The sequence below is a fragment of the Pelophylax lessonae genome (genome assembly GCF_965119305.1).
Source record: "Pelophylax lessonae genome assembly, chromosome: 9".
In the NCBI taxonomy this organism is placed as follows: Eukaryota; Metazoa; Chordata; class Amphibia; order Anura; family Ranidae; genus Pelophylax; species Pelophylax lessonae.
Window position 1 is genome coordinate 15,351,168 of NC_138776.1, and position 23,366 is coordinate 15,374,533.

Genomic DNA, 23,366 nt, shown 5'->3' on the forward strand with positions numbered 1-23,366 from the left:
ACCCCCAGCTGTCAGCGGAGGAGACGAGAAGGAAGAGCAGCAGGAGATCAGCTGAGCCGCGCTGTAACGAAGGTATTTCACACAATGATAATATAATACTCTGCGCTTCTGTGACCCCCAGCTGTCAGCGGGAGGAGAAGAGAAGGAAGAGCAGCGGGAGATCAGCTGAGCGGCACTATACCGAAGGTATTTCACACAATGATAATATAATACTCTGCGTTTTCGTGACCCCCAGCTGTCAGCGGAGGAGAAGAGAAGGAAGAGCAGCGGGAGATCAGCTGAGCGGCACTATACCGAAGGTATTTCCCACAATGATAATATAATACTCGGCGCTTCCGTGACCCCCAGCTGTCAGCGGAGGAGAAGAGAAGGAAGAGCGGCGGGAGATCAGCCGAGTGGCGCTGTAACTAAGGTATTTCACACAATGATAATATAATACTCTGCGCTTTCGTGACCCGCTCTGAACACTTCAGAGGGGAGGGGCTGAGATCCCCCGCTGACAGCTATGAGAAGAGAAGGACAGCAGCGGGAGATCAGCTGAGCAGCGATGTAACAAAGGTATTTCATATAGGCTTGTGACGGTATCAGATTTTCATGCTGCGATTAATTGATTAAGGTTTTGCCACGGTATACGGTATTATCACGGTATTCTATTATTAAATTTAAATTATTAAATTTCCACCTCACTTCAATTTCATTGCTGAATTTAGGGGCTTTGGTTCACTTATGCACATTATTATATAGTCAGTCAGTACAGACTCTGTGAACCAGGCCTAAAATAGGTCATCAAGCAGTGTCTGGCCTAACTGGTGATAACTGGTCCTGGCGCTCGGCTCCGATCCGATGGCCTGGTCATTAAGAGGGCAAATCCTTCTGGTCAAGAAGTGGTTAAACCTGAAGGAGGTGTTGTTTATAAATTACTTTACTATTGCTTTAGGCCTGGTTCACATGTATGCGGGTTGGTGGTTCACATGTATGCGGGTTGGCGGTTCACATGTATGCGGGTTGGCGGCCCACATTTGCACAGGCATAACAGCCCATTGATTTGAACGGGCTGCTATGCCCTCATTTTCCACAGAAAAAAGGTGCATGCAGCATTTTTTTAAATTTCAGTGGCCTTGAAATCCATCCTGCTTTTGCACCATGTGACTAACCTGCAGTTCCTGCTCTGGCAAGCTTTCTGCATTTTTTGTATACGTGGGCACGGCATTTAAAAACAGTTTGCGTGTGCAGCAATGGCAGGTAAGTCGCATGGTGCAAAAGAAGGATGGATTTCATGGCCACTGCATTTTTTTAAATTCTGCATGCACCTTTTTTCAGCTGAAAACGCAGGCATAGCAGCTCAAGCCCATTCACATCAATGGGCTGCTATGCCTGTGCAAATGTGGGCCCCCAACCCGCATACATGTGAACCAGGCCTAAAGCAATAGTAGTCATTAATTGGTTAAACCTGCAGGAGGACCGGTGTTTTTATCTATTAATTATTATTATTATTATTATATAGAGCTGCACGATTCTGGCCAAAATGAGAATCACGATTTTTTAGTTTGGAATAAAGATCACGATTCTCTCACGATTCTCTGTGTAACAAAAAAAAAAAATTGGGATAACTTTACTGTTACTTTTTTTTTTTTTTTTTTTATTCATTAAAGTCTATTAATTGCGTTTGAAAGACTGCTGCGCAAATACAGTGTGACATAAAATATTACAACAATCGCCATTTTATTCTGTAGGGTCTCTGCTAAAAAAATATATAAAGTGTTTGGGGGTTCTGAGTACTTTTCTAGCAAAAAAAACTGATTTTAACTTGCAAGCAACAAGTGCCATAAAAAGGTTTAGTCTTTAAGAGGTTAAACTTCCTTTCTCCCTGGCAGAGGGAAGGAAAAGATACAATGTAATCATTTTTGTTTATAGTTACTGGCAGACTTATGCTGAAAGGCATTAGCTGTGTGAGTGAATGAGTCATCCAGCTCACTGAAATGTATCAATTCACAAGTCAGACCCAGGAGCAGATAAACTCGGTATTTTAAAAATGCCACAATAACAATACGTGGCTATGCAATACCGCGATATATCGAATTACCGAAAACCGGCATATGTCTAATTTCACACAATGATAATATAATACTCGTCGCTTTCGTGACCCCCAGCTGTCAGCGGGGGGAGAAGAGAAGGAAGAGCAGCGGGAGATCAGCTGAGCGGCGCTGTAAAGAAGATATTTCAAACAATGATAATATAATACTCAGTGCTTCCATGACCCGCTCTGAACACTGCAGAGGGGAGAGGCTGAGATCCCCCGCTGACATCTATGAGAAGAGAAGGAGAGAAGCGGGAGATCAGTTGAGCGCCGATGTAACAAAGGTATTTCACACAATGATAATATAATACTCGGCGCTTCCGTTAACCCGCTCTGAACACTGCAGAGGGGAGGGGCTGAGATCCCCCGCTGACAGCTATGAGAAGAGAAGGAGAGAAGTGGGAGATCAGCTGAGCACCGAGCGGCGCTGTACCGAAGGGTATTTCACATTATTATATTACAGAAACACACACTGGACATTATATAAAACATTAATAGAGGGATGCTAGGATTTCACAACCACTAAACTAGGGCTTATTTTTGGGGTAGGGCTTATATTGCAGGCCTTCCTGAAAATAACAGTAGGTCTTATTTTCAGGGTAGGTCTTATTTTCAGGGACATAAAATAACATAAAATTTTTACTTTATTAATGTTTGCATTTTGTACATTTTGATTATTTAGTGTAATTTTTGAACTGTAGCAGTTCACATATTTTGGATTTGCAAGAGTCCAGAAGGCCTCTTTTCTGCATGTCTGCCAGCGGATATAGAGGAGATCGGCCACCATAAAGAGAAGAAATAAGCGATTGTCTTACCCCAGAGACTCCACCACTTGCAACACTGTGAAAGCTCCATCCTTTACACCTGCAAACAACACAGACAGTAAAGTGAGAATCTCCATCATGTACAACAAGAACACAGCAATAGTTACAGGTAACTTTAAAAATGTGGTCTCCGGCTACACTGTGTCCCGCCGTGAGACTAAAACTGACCTTGCACAGCGTGTTCCTACTTCCTAGACACGCCCAACTAGTTCCGTCCATATGACGTCTTGGCTGCTCCATGAAGACGTCACATGGACGAAACTAGTTGGGCGTGTCTAGGAAGTATGAACACACTGCGCCAGCCAGTTTTAGTCTCACGGCGGGACACAGTGTAGCTGGAGACCGAGGAATTTAAAAACACAGGAATGCCTACAACATTATTTGATACTGCAACTCTGCTATAAGCCTTCGTGTCGGGAGGACACTTAAAATGTGAGTGTATTTTAAATTGAATAAAAGTATTTCTTATTTTTTTTTTTTAATACATGGAATCACACTATGTCAGCCTATCCTTTCTCCTATACATCCCTACCTGAATCTACACGGCTGTTTGTCTGAGGAGTGAAGTGGGAAATCAGATCCATAGATTCATAAAAAAGAGCTACTGCCGGTTTATAACTTTACCAGCTTCCATCCGGTGAGTCATTTTAGAGGGGGACTGGTGGAAGCAGCACAAAAGGGCGCCTCCCTGCGCACACTTTAACTGACATTTGCACGGTCGTGCGACGCTGTACCCAAATAAAATTTACGTCCTTTTATTCCCACAAACAGAGCTTTCTTTTGGTGGTATTTGTGCGATTTTTACTTTTTGCGCTATAAACAAAAAAAGAGCGACAATTTAGAAAAAATAACAATATTTTTCAAATTTGTTTATATGAAATTCTCAAAAAAAAAAAAAAAGTAAAAATCTAAATTTTTTTAACATTTTAGGCCAATTTGTTTTCTGCTACATATTTTTGGTAAAAAAAAACGCAATAAGAGTACTTTTATTGGTTTGCGTAAAAGTTATCGCGTTTACTAACAAAGGGAAAGATTTTTGTCATTTTTTTTAACGCGTAATGACGGTGATCTGCGTTTTTTTTTTTTGCGGTACTGCGACATTGGGGCGGACAGATTGGACCCTTGACTGACATTTTTGACACTTTTGGGGGTACCAGTGACATTACTACAGTAATCAGTGCTATACATATGCACTGTTACTGTAAAAATTACACTGGCAGTGAAGGGGTTAACTTTATTTGAGAGGGAGGGGTTAAGTGTGTCCCTAGGGGCGTGATTCTAACTGTGATTGGCTGTGGCTTGAGGTGTAGGAACAGTGATCAACGGTCCTACATAGTAGAACCGTATGATCACTGTTTCTACACAGGGGAGAATGACAGGCGGCTTTGTTTACATCAGCCGCCTGCCTTTCTCCTAGAGCTGCACGATTAATCGTATGAAAATCGCGATCTCGATTCACCCCCCCTGATGATCTAAACCTGACATATTCTCGATTCTTTGCATAGCTGAGGGAGCAGAGAAAACAGCTATGGAAAACTCCCAGTAACTATAAACAAAATGATTACATTGTATCTTTCCTCCCACAAACGCCTATCAGCATTAAGTCTCCCAGTAACTATAAACAAAATGATTACATTGTATCTTTTCCTTCCCTCTGCCAGGGAGAAAGGAAGTTTAACCTCTTAAAGACTAAACCTTTTTATGACACTTGTTGCTTGCAAGTTTAAAATCATTTTTTTTTGCTAGAAAAGTACTTAGAACCCCCAAATATTTTATATATTTTTTTAGCAGAGACCCTACAGAATAAAATGGCGATTGTTGTAATATTTTATGTCACACTGTATTTGCGCAGCAGTCTTTCAAACGCAATTAATAAACTTTAATGAATAAAAAAAAAAAACGTAACAGTAAAGTTATCCCAATTTTTTTTGTTACACAGAGAATCGTGAGAGAATTGTGATCTTTATTCCAAGCTAAAAAATCGTGATTCTCATTTTGGCCAGAATCGTGCAGCTCTACTTTCTCCCTCTGCACCGACGATCGGGTCCGCCGGTCACACGCGCGGGGGGGGCGTGACCACGCGGGAGCGCGCCTCCGGCGGCGTGCGCTCGCTCCCTAGACCCTCAAAGGCTAGCGACTTATCCCTACGTCGCTCTGCCTGTGAGGGGCTGACTGCCGACGTAAATAGTCCTGTGGCGGGTTGGCAAGCGGTTAAAGTGGATAAAAATACGCTCATTGAGAATATTTTTTGTCAAAGACGTAGCTAAATACATTTTGGCCTAAATATAAGACAAAAATTGAATATATTGGATATTTTTTAACTGTCAAAGTAGAAAATGTAAATTTTTTCGCAAAGTTTCGCTCTTTTTTTATTAATATCGCAAAAAATAAAAAGCACAGAGGTGATCAAATACCACCAAAAGAAAGCTCTGTTTGTGGGGAAAAAAGGATGTAAATTTTGTTTGGGTACGGCGTTGCATGACCGCGCAATTGTCAGTTAAATTTGCACAGTGCCAAGTTGAAAAAAGTGGCCTGGACGTAAAGCAGGAAAATCCTCCGGTCTTAAAGTGGTTAATATTGATATTTTCTAATGTAATTTACACATCATGTATAATTAGTTCTGCACTTGTCACATTAGGACAGGTATTTATTTGTAGAGTTGCGCTGATTTTTATACCTTGGTTTATTGCATCACTGCACTTTTTCTGCAGACAATTGGCAGCAATTGTAATTCTGTTTAGACAGCCCCAGACCTCCTTGGCGCTTGATCCTAATTATTTCTGTTATCAAGCCTAGGATGGCCCTAAAGTGTGCCCAACGCTGTACACCGCTCCATGCACACAATCCCTGCCGATATTTAAATGGCCTCCTCCGCCTCCTTGCCAGCAGTGAGTCAGAGGAAGCCTCGTGCCGCAATTATTTGCTCTGTGTTGGTCGTAAAGTTCTAATGCAGATCCCAAAGTCTCAAGCGGCATTCAATTAGTTTTTCCATTTGCCATTAGCAGATTGTAGTCGGGACGCACCCGGCACACTGCTGGCAGACCAGATTAGTTGATTGCAGATTGGAGTCCGCCAGACTGCGCAAACCCGTCCTGTAATGTGGCTTTCCGCCTGACGTGACGCAAGAGAACGGAGACTTCCAGAAGGATATAAATGTGTTTATGGAGAACGTCAGAGAGCTGAGCTCTGCCAATCCTCTGCATTCTCTGTGATGTCACCGCTCTCTAGTGAATGGATAGGCTGCATTCTCAGTGATGTCACCGCTCTCTAGTGAATGGATAGGCTGCATTCTCAGTGATGTCACCGCTCTCTAGTGAATGGATAGGCTGCATTCTCAGTGACGTCACCGCTCTCTAGTGAATGAATAGGCTGCATTCTCAGTGACGTCACCGCTCTCCAGTGAATGGATAGGCTGCATTCTCAGTGATGTCACCGCTCTCTAGTGAATGGATAGGCTGCATTCTCAGTGATGTCACCGCTCTCTAGTGAATGGATAGGCTGCATTCTCAGTGATGTCACCGCTCTCTAGTGAATGGATAGGCTGCATTCTCAGTGATGTCACCGCTCTCTAGTGAATGGATAGGCTGCATTCTCAGTGATGTCACTGCTCTCTAGTGATTGGATAGGCTGCATTCTCAGTGATGTCTCCGCTCTCTAGTGAATGGATAGGCTGCATTCTCAGTGATGTCACCGCTCTCTAGTGAATGGATAGGCTACATTCTCAGTGATGTCACCGCTCTCTAGTGATTGGATAGGCTGCATTCTCAGCGATGTCACCGCTCTCTAGTGAATGGATAGGCTGCATTCTCAGTGATGTCACCGCTCTCTAGTGAATGGATAGGCTGCATTCTCAGTCATGTCACCGCTCTCTAGTGAAGGGATAGGCTGCATTCTCAGTCATGTCACCGCTCTCTAGTGAAGGGATAGGCTGCATTCTCAGTCATGTCACCGCTCTCTAGTGAATGGATAGGCTGCATTCTCAGTGATGTCACCGCTCTCTAGTAAATGGATAGGCTGCATTCTCAGTGATGTCACCGCTCTCTAGTGAATGGATAGGCTGCATTCTCAGTGATGTCACCGCTCTCTAGTGAATGGATAGGCTACATTCTCAGTGATGTCACCGCTCTCTAGTGAATGGATAGGCTGCATTCTCAGTGATGTCACCGGCAGTTAAAACCGCAGCTCAGCCTCCTCCAGTGTGGAAGAACCTTTAGGAACACCATGGTATATGTCAAATAAAATTTGGGGAGCAACAAGGAGGGTGTAACCAGCTACGTTATGGGTGGCCAAAAAACACAAGCTGTCCATTGGCTATTCTTAATACGTGCCTTAAAAAAAAAAAAAAAAAGGTAAACACAGAAGACTTTTTAAAATACTTTATACTTCCCTTAGCTCTCTAAAGAGGGATCGGCAGTGGATCATTTTTCAAAGGCAGTCTCGCAGGTGGTAAGGCGTTAGGTTGCCTCCTCACTGCCCGTTTTAGCCCCTAAAAGCCTGCACCGCCATGCAGCAACTGCGTGCCTTATGGGGTGGCTGAGGCGCGGGCACATTCACTTGAATCTGTTGCTTTCGGCAGGCGGTACCACCCATCAAATGCCATAGGGAGGGATATCATTACTGCCATGCCGCAATGCAAAGTATTTTGGCTGCACCCATCATACAGCTGCCATTTCCAACTGTTTTTACCACCCCCCCCCCCCACCTGTGTAAAACTAGTCCTAAGTGAGGTGACCCATCCCCACCCGCACGCTTGCAGGAAGCGTTTTCTCACTCTTAATTTAAGATAAGAGACAGGAAACGCAGGCCGGCCGCAGTGAGAAATGACACCCAGCTGTTACAAATCGCACAGCAAACTGAGCTGATCTCAACATGAAAGAAAGAAAGAAAAAAAGAAAGAAAAAGAAGAAAAGGAAAGAAAGAAAAAGAAGAAAGAAAAAAAGAAAAAGAAAGAAAAAAAAGAAAAAGAAAAAAGAAAAAAGAAAAAAAGAAAAAGAAAGAAAAAGAAGAAAAGGAAAGAAAGAAAAAGAAGAAAGAAAAAAAGAAAAAGAAAGAAAAAAAAGAAAAAGAAAAAAGAAAAAAGAAAAAAAGAAAAAGAAAGAAAAAAAGAAAAAGAAAGAAAAAAAGAAAAAGAAAGAAAAAAAAAAGGAAAGAAAAAAAAAGGAAAGAAAGAAAAAAAAAAAAAGAAAGAAAAAAAAAAAAAGAAAGAAAAAAAAAAAAAGAAAGAAAAAAAAAAAAGAAAGAAAAAAAAAAAAGAAAGAAAAAAAGAAAGAAAAAAAAAGAAAGAAAAAAAAAGAAAGAAAAAAAAAGGAAAGAAAAGAAAAAAAAAGAAAGAAAAAAAAAGAAAGAAAAAAAAAGAAAGAAAAAAAAAAAGAAAGAAAAAAAAAAGAAAGAAAAAAAAAGAAAGAAAAAAAAAAGAAAGAAAAAAAAAAGAAAAAAAAAAAGAAAGAAAAAAAAAGAAAGAAAAAAAAAGAAAGAAAAAAAAAAGAAAAAGAAAGAAAGAAAGAAAGACATCTACAGCACACAAAATTTCTGCAAACTGTCAGACTTTAGCAGAAAATATCTTTACATCAACCCTGCCATGACCTCCAAACCCTCCACAGAAGCCCCCGCAGTAAGAAGGTGGTGAACATTTCTGTCCTGCTGCCAAAACACGGATCGATCACAACAAATCTTTACCGGACGTCTGCAGGGAAACTAAAGCCCCGTACACACGATAAGAAAATCTGAAGGGAAATTTCGTCCCGGCGACCGATCTGTCGATTTTCGGATTGTTAGTATGGTGCTTTCGACAGCCGACTCCGACTTTTTGGCTGACAAAATCCTGATGTGCAGGCTATATAATTTTTGTTGTCCGTAATACAACGTCCGATTTTTGTCTCATTAGTACAGATTAAGACTGTATGCTCAACTTAAGAGCAAGACTAGGCATGCTCAGAGAGGAAAGAACACATACAAAACAATCCAACACATGACATCACTTCTGAAGTAGAATTCTGTCGTACGGGAAAATTTGTATGAAAAAAAAAACCTCTTCACTTTCCACATCAGACTAGCATGCCACAAAAAACGGACGACAGATCGTTCGATAATCCGATCGTGTGTACGGGGCTTTAGGCCGACTTCGCACTGGCATTAACCACTTGCCGAACGCCGCACAACTATTTACGTCGGCGGTCAGCCCCTCACAGGCAGAGCGACGTAGGGCTACGTCGCTAGCCTGTAAGGGTTTTGGGAGCGAGCGCACGCCGCCGGATGCGCGCTCCCGCTTGGTCACAGACCCCCCCCCCCCCGCGCGTGTGCCCGGCTATAAAAAAAAAAAACAACAAAAATGACAGAAATCTTTCCCTTAGTTAGTAAACGCGATAACTTTTGCGCAAACCAATCAAAATACGCTTTTTGCGATTTTTTTTACCAAACATATGTAGCATAAAACAAATTGGCCGAAAATGTTAAAAAATTTTGATTTTTGCATTTTTTTGGGGGGGAATTTCATATAAAAAAAAAAGGGAAAAATATTGTTATTTTTGCAAAATTTACGCTCTTTTTTTGTTTATAGCGCATGATCAAAAAATTGCACAGGTGATCAAATACCACCAAAAGAAAGCTCTGTTTGTGGGAAAAAAAGGACGCCAAATTCGTTTAGGTACAGCGTCGCACGACCGCGCAATTGTCCGTTAAAGTCACGCAGTGCCGAATCGCAAAATACCCTCTGGTCAGGAAGGGGGTAAAATCTTCCGGGGCTTAAGTGGTTAAATGGACGTCCTTTTTTTTCCCACAAACAGAGCTTTCTTTTGGTGGTATTTGATCACCTGTGCGATTTTTACTTTTTGCGCTATAAACAAAAAAAGAGCGACAATTATGAAAAAACAACAATATTTTTCACATTTTTTTATATGAAATTCCCCCCCCCCCCCCCCCCCCCAAAAAAAAGGGAAAATCAAAATTTTTTAACATTTTAGGCCAATTTGTTTTCTGCTACATATTTTTGGTAAAAAAAAAAAATCACAATAAGCGTATTTTGATTGGTTTGCGCAAAAGTTATCACGTTTACTAACTACGGGAAATTTATGTCATTTTTATTGTTTTTTTTTTTTAACTAGTAATGGCGGTGATCTGTGATTCTTTTTTTGGGGGACTGCGACATTGCGGCGGACAGATCGGACCCTTGACTGACATTTTTGACACTTTTGGGGTTACCAGTGACATTACTACAGTAATCAGTGCTATACATATGCACTGTTACTGTAAAAATTACACTGGCAGGGAAGGGGTTAATTTTATTAGAGATCCAGGGGTTAAGTGTGTCCCTAGGGGGGGCGTGATTCTAATTGTAAAGGGGCGTGATTCTAACTGTAAAGGGGTGTGGCTTGTGATGTAACCACAGAGACATACAATCCTACATAGAAGGATCGTATGATCTCTGAAGTTACACCAGGGAGAATGACAGACGGCTTTGTTTACATCAGCCGCCTGCCTTTCTCCCTCTCCAGCAGGAGATCGCAAGTGACCGGCGGACATCGGAGCCCCGGTCACTCGCGCGGGGATGTCAGGGAACAAGCGGGAGCACGCCTCCGGCAGTGCGTGTTCGCACCCTATAGGCTCGTGGGCGAGTGACGTACCGGTACGTCACTTTGCCCAGGAGGGGCTGAAGTGATGTGGGGTCCCCCTCCCCCAAATCCATACTAAGCCTTTCGGGTCTGGTACACATTTTGAGAGGAACCCCACACCAAACTTTTTTTTTTTTTTTTTTAAATGGCGTGGGGTCCCTCCCAAAATCCATAGCAGACCTTTATCAGAGCATGCAGCCTAGCGGGTCAGGAAGGGGAGGGGACAAGTGAGCAAGCCCCCCCCCCTCCTCACCTGAACCATACCAGGACACGGGCCCTCCACATGGAGTGGGGTGCTTTGAAGCTGGGGAAGGAGCGGGGAAAGGAGGGTAAAAGGGAAGGAAAGGAGGGAGGAAAGGAGGGTAAAGTGAAAGAGGTGGGGAAAGGAGTGTAAAGGGGTGGGGAAAGGAGTGTAAAGGGGTGGGGAAAGGAGTGTAAAGGGGCGGGGAAAGGAGTGTAGAGGGGCGGGGAAAGGAGTGTAGAGGGGCGGGGAAAGGAGTGTAGAGGGGTGGGGAAAGGAGTGTAAAGGGGTGGGGAAAGGAGTGTAAAGGGGCGGGGAAAGGAGTGTAGAGGGGCGGGGAAAGGAGTGTAGAGGGGCGGGGAAAGGAGTGTAAAGGGGCGGAGAAAGGAGTGTAAAGGGAAAGAGGTGGGGAAAGGAGTGTAGAAGGGCGGGGAAAGGAGTGTAAAGGGGCGGGGAAAGGAGTGTAGAGGGGCGGGGAAAGGAGTGTAGAGGGGCGGGGAAAGGGAAGGAGCGGGGAAAGGAGGGTAAAAGGGAAGGAAAGGAGGGAGGAAAGGAGGGTAAAGTGAAAGAGGTGGGGAAAGGAGTGTAAAGGGGCGGGGAAAGGAGTGTAAAGGGGCGGGGAAAGGAGTGTAGAGGGGCGGGGAAAGGAGTGTAGAGGGGCGGGGAAAGGAGTGTAGAGGGGCGGGGAAAGGAGTGTAAAGGGAAAGAGGTGGGGAAAGGAGTGTAAAGGGGCGGGGAAAGGAGTGTAAAGGGGCGGGGAAAGGAGTGTAAAGGGGCGGGGAAAGGAGTGTAGAGGGGCGGGGAAAGGGAAGGAGCGGGGAAAGGAGGGTAAAAGGGAAGGAAAGGAGGGAGGAAAGGAGGGTAAAGTGAAAGAGGTGGGGAAAGGAGTGTAAAGGGGTGGGGAAAGGAGTGTAAAGGGGTGGGGAAAGGAGTGTAAAGGGGCGGGGAAAGGAGTGTAGAGGGGCGGGGAAAGGAGTGTAGAGGGGCGGGGAAAGGAGTGTAGAGGGGTGGGGAAAGGAGTGTAAAGGGAAAGAGGTGGGGAAAGGAGTGTAGAAGGGCGGGGAAAGGAGTGTAAAGGGGCGGGGAAAGGAGTGTAAAGGGGCGGGGAAAGGAGTGTAAAGGGGTGGGGAAAGGAGTGTAGAGGGGCGGGGAAAGGAGTGTAGAGGGGCGGGGAAAGGGAAGGAGCGGGGAAAGGAGGGTAAAAGGGAAGGAAAGGAGGGAGGAAAGGAGGGTAAAGTGAAAGAGGTGGGGAAAGGAGTGTAAAGGGGTGGGGAAAGGAGCGTAAAGGGGTGGGGAAAGGAGTGTAGAGGGGCGGGGAAAGGAGTGTAGAGGGGCGGGGAAAGGAGTGTAGAGGGGTGGGGAAAGGAGTGTAAAGGGGCGGGGAAAGGAGTGTAAAGGGAAAGAGGTGGGGAAAGGAGTGTAGAAGGGCGGGGAAAGGAGTGTAAAGGGGCGGGGAAAGGAGTGTAAAGGGGCGGGGAAAGGAGTGTAAAGGGGCGGGGAAAGGAGTGTAAAGGGGTGGGGAAAGGAGTGTAGAGGGGCGGGGAAAGGAGTGTAGAGGGGCGGGGAAAGGAGTGTAAAGGGGTGGGGAAAGGAGTGTAGAGGGGCGGGGAAAGGAGTGTAAAGGGGCGGGGAAAGGAGTGTAAAGGGAAGGAAAGGGGCGGGGAAAGGAGTGTAGAGGGGCGGGGAAAGGAGTGTAGAGGGGCGGGGAAAGGAGTGTAAAGAGGTGGGGAAAGGAGTGTAAAGGGGTGGGGAAAGGAGTGTAGAGGGGTGGGGAAAGGAGTGTAGAGGGGCGGGGAAAGGAGTGTAGAGGGGCGGGGAAAGGAGTGTAAAGGGGTGGGGAAAGGAGTGTAAAGGGGTGGGGAAAGGAGTGTAGAGGGGCGGGGAAAGGAGTGTAAAGGGGTGGGGAAAGGAGTGTAGAGGGGCGGGGAAAGGAGTGTAAAGGGGTGGGGAAAGGAGTGTAAAGGGGTGGGGAAAGGAGTGTAAAGGGGCGGGAAAAGGAGTGTAGAGGGAAGGAAAGGGGTGGGGAAAGGAGTGTAAAGGGGTGGGGAAAGGAGTGTAGAGGGGCGGGGAAAGAAGTGTAGAGGGAAGGAAAGGAGTGTAAAGAGGTGGGGAAAGGAGTGTAAAGGGGTGGGGAAAGGAGTGTAAAGGGGTGGGGAAAGGAGTGTAGAGGGGTGGGGAAAGGAGTGTAGAGGGGTGGGGAAAGGAGTGTAGAGGGGTGGGGAAAGGAGTGTAGAGGGGTGGGGAAAGGAGTGTAGAGGGGCGGGGAAAGGAGTGTAGAGGGGCGGGGAAAGGAGTGTAAAGGGGTGGGGAAAGGAGTGTAAAGGGGTGGGGAAAGGAGTGTAAAGGGGTGGGGAAAGGAGTGTAAAGGGGCGGGAAAAGGAGTGTAGAGGGAAGGAAAGGGGTGGGGAAAGGAGTGTAAAGGGGTGAGGAAAGGAGTGTAGAGGGGCGGGGAAAGAAGTGTAGAGGGAAGGAAAGGAGTGTAAAGAGGTGGGGAAAGGAGTGTAAAGGGGTGGGGAAAGGAGTGTAGAGGGGTGGGGAAAGGAGTGTAGAGGGGTGGGGAAAGGAGTGTAGAGGGGTGGGGAAAGGAGTGTAGAGGGGTGGGGAAAGGAGTGTAGAGGGGCGGGGAAAGGAGTGTAGAGGGGCGGGGAAAGGAGTGTAGAGGGGCGGGGAAAGGAGTGTAGAGGGGCGGGGAAAGGAGTGTAGAGGGGCGGGGAAAGGAGTGTAGAGGGGCGGGGAAAGGAGTGTAAAGGGGCGGGGAAAGGAGTGTAAAGGGGCGGGGAAAGGAGTGTAAAGGGGCGGGGAAAGGAGTGTAAAGGGGCGGGGAAAGGAGTGTAAAGGGGCGGGGAAAGGAGTGTAGAGGGGTGGGGAAAGGAGTGTAGAGGGGTGGGGAAAGGAGTGTAGAGGGTGTGTTGGGTACAGTGGGATTGTTGATCACACAGCTGATTTTCTCTCTATAAGATGTTATGGAGGATGCAGCTGTTACCAATCACATCGGCCGCACACAGCAACCCCTCCCCCGTCACATCACAATCTGCTAACAGTTTTGGATTGTACATAACAGATGACGGGAAGACAATGTGAATGATCTACAGAGGGGTGAATCATGTACGGGGGGGGGTGAATCATGGATGGGGGGGTGAATCATGTACCGGGGGGGTGAATCATGGATGGGGGTTGAATCATGTACGGGGTTGGGGGTGAATCATGTACGGGGGGGGGGGGGTTGTGAATCATGTACAGGGGGGTTGTGAATCATGTACGGGGGGGGGTGAATCATGTACGGGGGGGTTGTGAATCATGTACGGGGGGAGTGAATCATGTACGGGGGGTTGTGAATCATGTACGGGGGGGTTGTGAATCATGTACGGGGGGGTTGTGAATCATGTACGGGGGGGGGGGGTGAATCATGTACGGGGGGGGGGGTAACTCATGTACGGGGGGGGGGGGTGAATCATGTACGGGGGGTTGAATCATATACGGGGGGGTGAATCATGTGCGGGGGGGTTGTGAATCATGTGCGGGGGGGGGGTGTATCATGGGGGGGTGACTCATGTAAGGGGGGGTGAATCATGTACGGGGGGGGTGAATCATGGATGGGGGTGAATCATGTACGGGGGGGGTGAATCATGGATGGGGGTTGAATCATGTACGGGGGGTGAATCATGTGCGGGGGGGTGAATCATGTACGGGGGGGTGTATCATGGGGGGGGGGGTGACTCATGTAAGGGGGGGTGAATCATGTACGGGGGTGGGGGGGTGACTCATGTAAGGGGGGGTGAATCATGTACGGGGGTGGGGGGGTGAATCATGTACGAGGGGGTGAATCATGGATGGGGGTGAATCATGTACGGGGGGGTTGTGAATCATGTACGGGGGGGTTGTGAATCATGTACGGGGGGGTTGTGAATCATGTACGGGGGGGTTGTGAATCATGTACGGGGGGGGGTGAATCATGTACGGGGGTGAATGACGTACGGGGGGGTGAATGACGTACGGGGGGGGGGGGTGAATGACGTACGGGGGGGGGGGGGTGAATGACGTACAGGGGGGGTGAATGATGTACAGGGGGGGTGAATGATGTACAGGGGGGTGAACGATGTACAGGGGGGTGAACGATGTACAGGGGGGTGAACGATGTACAGGGGGGTGAACGATGTACAGGGGGGGGGGGTGAATGATGTACAGGGGGGGGGGTGAATGATGTACAGGGGGGGGGTGAATGATGTACAGGGGGGGGGTGAATGATGTACAGGGGGGGGGGTGAATGATGTACAGGGGGGGGTGAATGATGTACAGGGGGGGGTGAATGATGTACAGGGGGGGGGGTGAATGATGTACAGGGGGGGGGGTGAATGATGTACAGGGGGGGGGGTGAATGATGTACAGGGGGGGGGGTGAATGATGTACAGGGGGGGGGGGTGAATGATGTACAGGGGGGGGGGTGAATGATGTACAGGGGGGGGTTGAATGATGTACAGGGGGGGGTGAATGATGTACAGGGGGGGGGGGTGAATGATGTACAGGGGGGGGGGTGAATTATGTATCCTCCCCCTCCCCCACTATGCAGGATATTTGCCTCTAAGAGATTATGGACCTCAGACATGAAATGTGAATACAGCCCATCCCTCTATACTGTGTACTTCTCTCACTACACAGCACTGAGTCTCATTTCTGTCTGCTGTCTCCTTCCTCTTCTATCTGCCTGAGTCACTTCTGAGAAGTTTTCCTGACACCAAGAGATAAAAGGTGACAGGGGAGGAGCTCCAGCACACAGCCTGTGATTGGCAGCCTCAGCTCTGTTCCTGTGTGAAGAGGGGAGGAGTGTGTCCCTTCCCTCCAATCAGCTCTCAGACCTCTCAGGGTGTAACTCCAGCCCCCTGACACAGGAATTCTGACCTATGAGGCTGCAGGGGATAGACATGATAATGAGTGCCTGCCCCTCCCCGGGTTCCCTTCCCCCCTCCTCCATTGTTACCTGAAGCCACCTCCTCCGCCGCCCCGTCCCGTTCTCCGGTGACGAACTCCTCCACCATCCCCAACACCGCGCTCTGCGCCTCAGCCATCTCTGCCCTGTTACTCTGAGGACAGCCGCCGGACGCGCACTGCGCAGGCGCAACTACCGCACGCTTTCCTAACGCGTCACGTGACACTCCGAACGCTAGAGCGCCACCTTCCACCCTGAACTGTACGTCCGCAGTCAGGGCTTCGCTGTGAAAAGGGGTAATGACCGCCACCAGCAAGAAGGAGGCTTCGGGAAAATGGCCGTCAATGGGCAGCTTATATACAGGAATGAGGACACTTTTTACAGAAAGACCTCATTCTGTTTTATTCTGTAAGGTTGTGTACTGTCACGTGATGTTCAAAAATGGGAAAACTTTATTGATAACTAAGTTTATAATTTTTGGTGTTTTTTTTGTTTTTTTTATGGGGTGTTTTTTTTTTAATTATTACCAATGGCCCAAATAACTGATTTGTGTGCAATCACTGATTACAGTCAGTGTACAGGAAGGTGCATACAATGTATATCACTTCCTTTATAATACAAACTGCATTTTAAAGCTAAACTCCGCACAGAAAAACTTTAAATATATTTCTAATATATAAATTATATATATTTAATGTTTTATATATAAGGCTGAACTCCGCACACAAAAACTTTAAATATATTCCTAATATATATATATATATTATATATTTAATGTTTCATATATATATATATATATATATATATAAGGCTGAAATTCACACACAAAAATTTTAAATATTTACCTAATATATATATATTATATATATTTAATGTTTTATATATATAGCTGAACTCTGCACACAAAAACTTTAAATATATTCCAAAAAGATATATATATATATATATATATATATATATATATATATATATTATACAGTATATATTAAATGTTTTATATATATATATATATATATATATATAAAGCTGAACTCCGCACACAAAAACTTTATATATATATATATATATATATATATATATATATATATATATATATATATAAAATATATATATATATATATATATATATATATATATATAAAATAAATCCTATAATCCTAATATTACCCTGTTATTATTATTGTATATATTCTGTCTAAATAGCCACAAATACCCAAACGACAACAATGGATTCATGGGATTTTTTTATCCGCTTCCATACTGGGCAAATTCCGGCATTCCTCTCCTACATGTAAAAATCATCATTCTTTTGCGGTCCTCTGGATTCCCCAGCCAGGCCAAGAGCAGGTCCAGGTCCGATAGCCGGTAGCGGATAAGCAGATCAGGGTGAGGCAGAAGAGTAGTCAAGACAAGCCGAGGTCATGGCGGGTAGCAGGTAATCAAGGGCGAAGGCAAGCCGGATCAAATGATCAGGAACAGCAGGTAATTTCAGGTACAGGAGACAGGAGAGCTGAAGATCACACAGCAAGGATTCGGTGTGGCCACTCCCCTTAAATAGGACGTTTGGCGCCAATTATAATAGGTAGCCTCAAACTATTCCATGGTAGCCTCGGACTGTTCCATGGTAGCCTCTAACTCTTCCATGGTAGCCTCGAACAATTCTATGGTAGCCTCTAACTATTCAAGGCGCCTCTGCGTACGCGCATGCGCATAGGCTTTCGCCGGTTTGCGGCGTCAGTGCGCCTGCGCATAATAGGGAATCCCTGACAGCCTGAGAGCCTTGCCGAGATGCCTGAGACAATTTTTGGAGGGGTGGAGTTGACCTAGGACCGGATGTTGAGGAAGGTGGCTTCGTTTGGGAGGGTGGAAGATCCAGTTGCAATTCCTGGAAGTGGCGTCACAGGTCGGGCAGTGTGGAGGCCTGGAACTGGAGGCCTTGGTAGGAAAAAGAGAGTTTAAAAGTGAACTATACTTGATACCATGGGTTTGCAGGATCTGTAGGTATGGTTTCAAGGTCCTCCATTTGGCGATCGTGACCAGGGAAAGATCTGTGAACAATTGGAGGGAGTTGTTCTGGAAGGAGAGGTCAGGACGTTCTCTAGCCGCTTGCAAAAGTCTCTCTTTAGTGCAGTAATAGTGCAATTTTATAATGACATCTCTAGGAGGGCCGTCCGTGGGTTTTGGTGCAAGGGATCTGTGAATGCCGTCAAATTCCACAAGCTCAAGTGGAATCTCCGGTGCTAATTCCTGAAAGAAGGCTGTGGCAGTGCCTTGCAAATCTGTTATGGCCTCTGGGATCCCGCGGATTCGGAGGTTACCCCTACGGCCCTGTTTTCAGCATCCTCCAGTTTATCATGTAAGCTTCCAAGCTCCGCATTGAGCTTATCCACCTCATCCTCATGGTCCTCCAGAACTGTGATTGCTAAATCCATCCTTTGTTCTAGTTGATTTGTGCAGTGGCCTAGCTCTTTAAGGCCCCCCATAAGATCTGAAGAGAGCTTACCGGAGGCCATGGATATTTCATCCCTCACTATGGAGCGGAATTTAGAAAGCAATTTCTCAGGGTCAGTTGATACAGGGCTTAGCAGGTCTGTGGGGAACTGTTGCAGGCTGTCTGTCGGAGAGTCTGGTCCTCCTGCCGAGAGCCTGTGGAGTAATCCGGCTCAGGAGGTTCGGGCGCCATCTTGCCTCTTCCCGTAGCCGAGGAAGCTTTTGGCTGTGATTGGTCCTTCTGCCCATGTTTAGGCGTGTGGTGCATGCCCCGGGTGCCTGGCGTTGCTGGAGTTTGCTACCTAAAAGCCCATTTAGTGTGGGGTAAGATTCCTCTTCTTCCCCCCTCTTTCTTGGCCTTTATACCTGGCAGTGTCCGCGGTCGTGGGAGCTCGAGCTTCAGGGTGAAATCAGTGCTCTGTTAGACAGGTTGTTAGAGTCCGGTGGCGCGAAACGCGGAGTCTAGGCAGCCATCTCCCGCGCCCCCTTAATTCTTTATTTTCTATTCTATTTTATCCTAAATTCTAATTTGAATTAGATTTGAAAACTATTCTAATTCGACTCGAAAACTATTCGAGATCGAATTTTGGCTGGAATTTTGTTTCATTATTTCATATTTTGAATTAGATTGCAAAACTATTTTCAAATTCATCTCAAAAACTATTCTAATTCAAATTTTGTCCAAATTTCCGTTTTGTTATTTCGGACAAAAGCCGAATTAGAATAGTTTTTGAGTCGAATTTGAATCCTTTTCGGATCTAATTCGAAATTTGGGAAATAATAAAACAACATTTTGGACAAAATTCTAATAGTTTTCGAGTCAAATTCAAATAGTTTTCGAATCTAATTTGAATTCAAATTTCCGAAGAGTGCAAAGTAGAACAGAAAATAAAGGAATAGAAAAGAATAGAATAGTTTAAATTTGTTACTATTGTAATTCTGAAATTTGGACACATCTGAATTTCTGAATAATGAAAAATTTGTCGGAATTTTGATTCGAAACTAAACAAACTGCACATGCCTACTTTTTAGACACACCGCATATTTTATGTTCAGCGGTTAATGTTTTCTTCCTTTTTTAACGTGTTGGGGATCGAATTGTATCACATTTTATTATTTTGAAAACATAGTTTTTGTAGGAAGTTTGATTTCCCATCTCTATGTAAGGCCCCTTTCACACGATTGGGCCAATCAGGTCCTCCTGTCCACCTGATCGGGCCACCCATTTCTCTCTATGGAGAGGAGGATGTCAGCGGAGATATGTCCGCTGACACCCATCTGTCATCCGATCTGACAAGATCCGCTTAAAACAGACGGATGGCGATATGTTCGCAATCCATCCAGCGTGTCGGATCGGATGGGATCGCATGAAAACGGATATGCTGTCCGTTTTCATCTGATCTCCCCAAAGAGGAGAGCGGGACTCTGACAGGTCCATCTCTGTGCGGAGACGGGCCTGTCATCCGCCTGCTCAGCGGGGATTAACGGAGCAATCCCCGCTGAGCTAACGGAGGTCAACGGAGCGATGCCCGCTGAGCTAACGGAGATCAACGGAGCGATCCCCGCTGAGCTAACGGAGATCAATGGAGCGATCCCCGCTGAGCTAATGGAGATCAACGGAGCGATCCCCGCTGAGCTAACGGAGATCAACGGAGCGATCCCCGCTGAGCTAACGGAGATCAACGGAGCGATCGCCGCTGAGCTAACGGAGATCAACGGAGTGATCCCCGCTGAGCTAACGGAGATCAACGGAGCAATCGCCGCTGAGCTAACGGAGATCAACGGAGCAATCCCCGCTGAGCTAACGGAGTTTAATGGAGCGATCGCAGCTGAGCTAACGGAGATCAACGGAGCGATCCCCGCTGAGCTAACGGAGATCAACGGAGCGATCCCCGCTGAGCTAACGGAGTTTAATGGAGCGATCGCAGCTGAGCTAACGGAGATCAACGGAGCGATCCCCGCTGAGCTAACGGAGATCAACGGAGCGATCCCCGCTGAGCTAACGGAGATCAACGGAGCGATCGCCGCTGAGCTAACGGAGATCAACGGAGCGATCCCCGCTGAGCTAACGGAGTTTAATGGAGCGATCGCAGCTGAGCTAACGGAGATCAACGGAGCGATCCCCGCTGAGCTAACGGAGATCAACGGAGCGATCGCCGCTGAGCTAACGGAGATCAACTGAGCGATCGCCGCTGAGCTAACGGAGATCAACGGAGCGATCCCCGCTGAGTTAACGGAGTTTAATGGAGCGATCGCAGCTGAGCTAACGGAGTTTAATGGAGCGATCGCCACTGAGCTAACAGAGATCAACGGAGCGATCGCCGCTGAGCTAACGGAGATCAATGGAGCGATCCCCACTGAGCTAACGGAGATCAACGGAGCGATCGCCGCTGAGCTAACGGAGATCAACGGAGCGATCCCCGCTGAGCTAACGGAGTTTAATGGAGCGATCGCAGCTGAGCTAACGGAGATCAACGGAGCGATCGCAGCTGAGCTAACGGAGTTTAATGGAGCGATCGCCGCTGAGCTAACGGAGATCAACGGAGCGATCGCCGCTGAGCTAACAGAGTCCACCAAGCAGATCCGCCAAGTGAGAAAAGGGAACTTATACTGACACCATCAGCCATCAATAGTCAGTGATCTGCACTACATTTGTGCTCTAACTATTCAGAACCCTCCTTTGTGATTTCTATAAAGACGACCTCCGATTGTATTCCAGAGGCCGGGATGACGGATGTACAAAACACAGGAAGAGGTCTATTTGCACTATAAAGACGTTCTGTACTTTGTGGTCACATTAACAAGCACAGAAAAAGTTAAATCTGAATATCAATCACTCTGGTGACGTCATTCTCTGAACATGTTACAATACAGTTCTAAATCCTAACAGTGCATGTAATGAATAATCATATGGTAAATAATGTGGCATGAAAAAAAACTAAACTTGCAGTGAATAAATTATGAGCAAAATATATCATTGAAAGAAATCAATCGTATGAAAGTGATATAATGGTAATAAGTGCAAAATCCAGTGTTAGGTGCACATAAGGTCCTTTCAATAAAAAAAAGTCCTTTTCAGTATTAAACAAGAGTGTCCATAAAGTGCAAAAAAGTGTATAAGTAACGTTGATTGATTAAATCCACCACCAAGCACCAACACTTAGCATACGCTTCTTACTAGATAGCATATACCATACATTTTAATGGTCACAAAGGCACAAAATAACCCAGCATCCAAGATGGGCGGTGACGTCTTCCCAGGTATAGGTGGAACGTCAGATACGTCAGGGTATCTGACGTTCAGCCTTCACCTGGGAAAACGTCACCGATGACAAAACGCATCGGGATTGGCTGTTACTGAAGACATCACGCTTGCTTAGCCATCATTCACAGCATTCCTGTCACGCCGTATCCAGGATTCGATCATGAGACCTGGTGTTCTTTGCACAGTTCCCTATTGCCTGAGCCACTGGGGAACTTCCTTTTGAGTAACACCCTTGTTTTTCTACTCCTTGAGTTTGGATGCTGGCCCCACCCTGTGTCCAGCTGTTGGCTGTCCTCTAATCTAGTGATCCTATAAATCCTCACCGTCCCTTCCTGTCTTTGCCCTAGTATAGGTCTTGTTGCCTGGGTGCTGGTGGGAAACACAGTGTATTTCTGGCTACTGACTGCTTGTTTCTGACTACTTTTCTTGGACGACTCCTTTGGATTTTGTTGATCGTTGTTGCCGACACTGCCTGTTCCCGACCTTGCTTCTTGGACTACTCCTTTGGATTTTGTTGATCGTTGTTGCCGACACTGCCTGTTCCCGACCTTGCTTCTTGGACTACTCCTTTGGATTTTGTTGATCGTTGTTGCCAACTCTGCCTGTTCCCGACCTTGCCTCTTGGACTACTCTTTTGGATTTTCGCTGATCGTGGTTGCTGACTCTGCCTATTCCTGATGCCTCTTCCTGGTATCTTCCCGTGGGCTGCTGCCTTGGTTCGCTGACCTCTCTCTCTACTAGCCATGAGTGCTTGTTTGGTGTTCCTTGATATAGCCTGTGTGCACTTTCTATTGTGGTCCCATATTTCTGGCTGTAGGATCTCAACCGCCCTTCCACCTGATACTGGGATACGAAGACTACCGGTCAGGAAACCGGAGGGACGGTTAGAGTCTCCTGGCAGACCTGACAGTTCCTTTCTCAAGAGCTTTATATATAAGCTTTATATATGTCCAAGCGCTAGTGATTAAGACCCCCTATAGAGGGAATAACCAGGAAGACACTTGGTATCCAAGAGAAATAATCCCTGTACTGCCAGTCCCAGGCATAGGATGTGAATGCAAAGGAATAAAGTAACAAAGTTGGATACTGCACAGGAATGACAATGTGGTGTCAAAGGAGTATCAGCAGGCAGCAGTCCATAATTAATGTCAATTTATTGAACATATATAAAAACCAGGGACTGTAGGCACATTACCACATAGGTCCGGATGGCGGTGAGGGCATTGAAGAAAGATGAATGCCAAATGTCAATCCGGGGTGATCCAACGCTATACCTCTTGCAAATTATGTGGATGGCCAGGGGATGGGATCCACCCTAGAGCAGGAGCTTTGATAAAGCGCATGTGCACGAAACGCGTAGTCACGGCAACGGGCGTGCTTGCATTCCACGCTGGTTCCTGCACTTTAGTCCTTTCCATCGAGTGACGTCACTTCCAGACACCATGCTACCCTCGGCGCTCCAGTGTTACGGCGCCTTGCACACGTGCCGGCGGCGTCCGGCTAGGATCAACTTCCTGCTCTATGGTGGGTCCCGTCCCCTGGCCATCCACATCATTTCCAAGAGGTATAGCATCGGATCAATCCCTGCAGTCCCTGGTTTTTATCTATGTTCAATAAATTGACATTAACCGTTTGCCGACCACACGCCGCCTATTTACTGCGGCAGGGCGGCTCTCCCAGGCAATCCGAAGTAGGTCTACGTCAGTCGCTTGGAGGCAGCTAGGGGGCGAGCGTGCGCCACGGCGGCATGCTCCCACCCCCACTCGGCAGCGGGGAAGCTGATCCACGGGTCAGGTGGCTCAGATTGCCACCGGACATCCGCGATCATTCCCCGCTGAGAGAGAAGAATGGTCAGATGTTGTAAACACAGTCGACCGTTCTTCTCCCTGGAATGATCACAGAGCGCCTGTGATCCCTCTATATAGGATCACAGGTCTC

At 46.6% G+C, this 23,366-nt stretch overlaps 1 protein-coding gene across 1 annotated transcript in view; it reads right to left on the minus strand.

The window, feature by feature from the left end:
• The window catches only part of MMS19 (MMS19 homolog, cytosolic iron-sulfur assembly component), a 125,401-nt gene extending 109,563 nt beyond the window's left edge, over window positions 1-15,838 (minus strand). The window contains exons 1-2 of the mRNA XM_082269260.1: window positions 15,725-15,838; window positions 2,893-2,941 (exon numbers count right to left, since the gene is read on the minus strand). Of these exons, the coding sequence (XP_082125386.1) occupies window positions 2,893-2,941; window positions 15,725-15,812 (137 nt within the window). The 5' untranslated portion in view covers window positions 15,813-15,838. The remainder of the gene's footprint in view (window positions 1-2,892; window positions 2,942-15,724) is intronic.
• Between the last annotated feature and the right edge of the window lie 7,528 nt (window positions 15,839-23,366).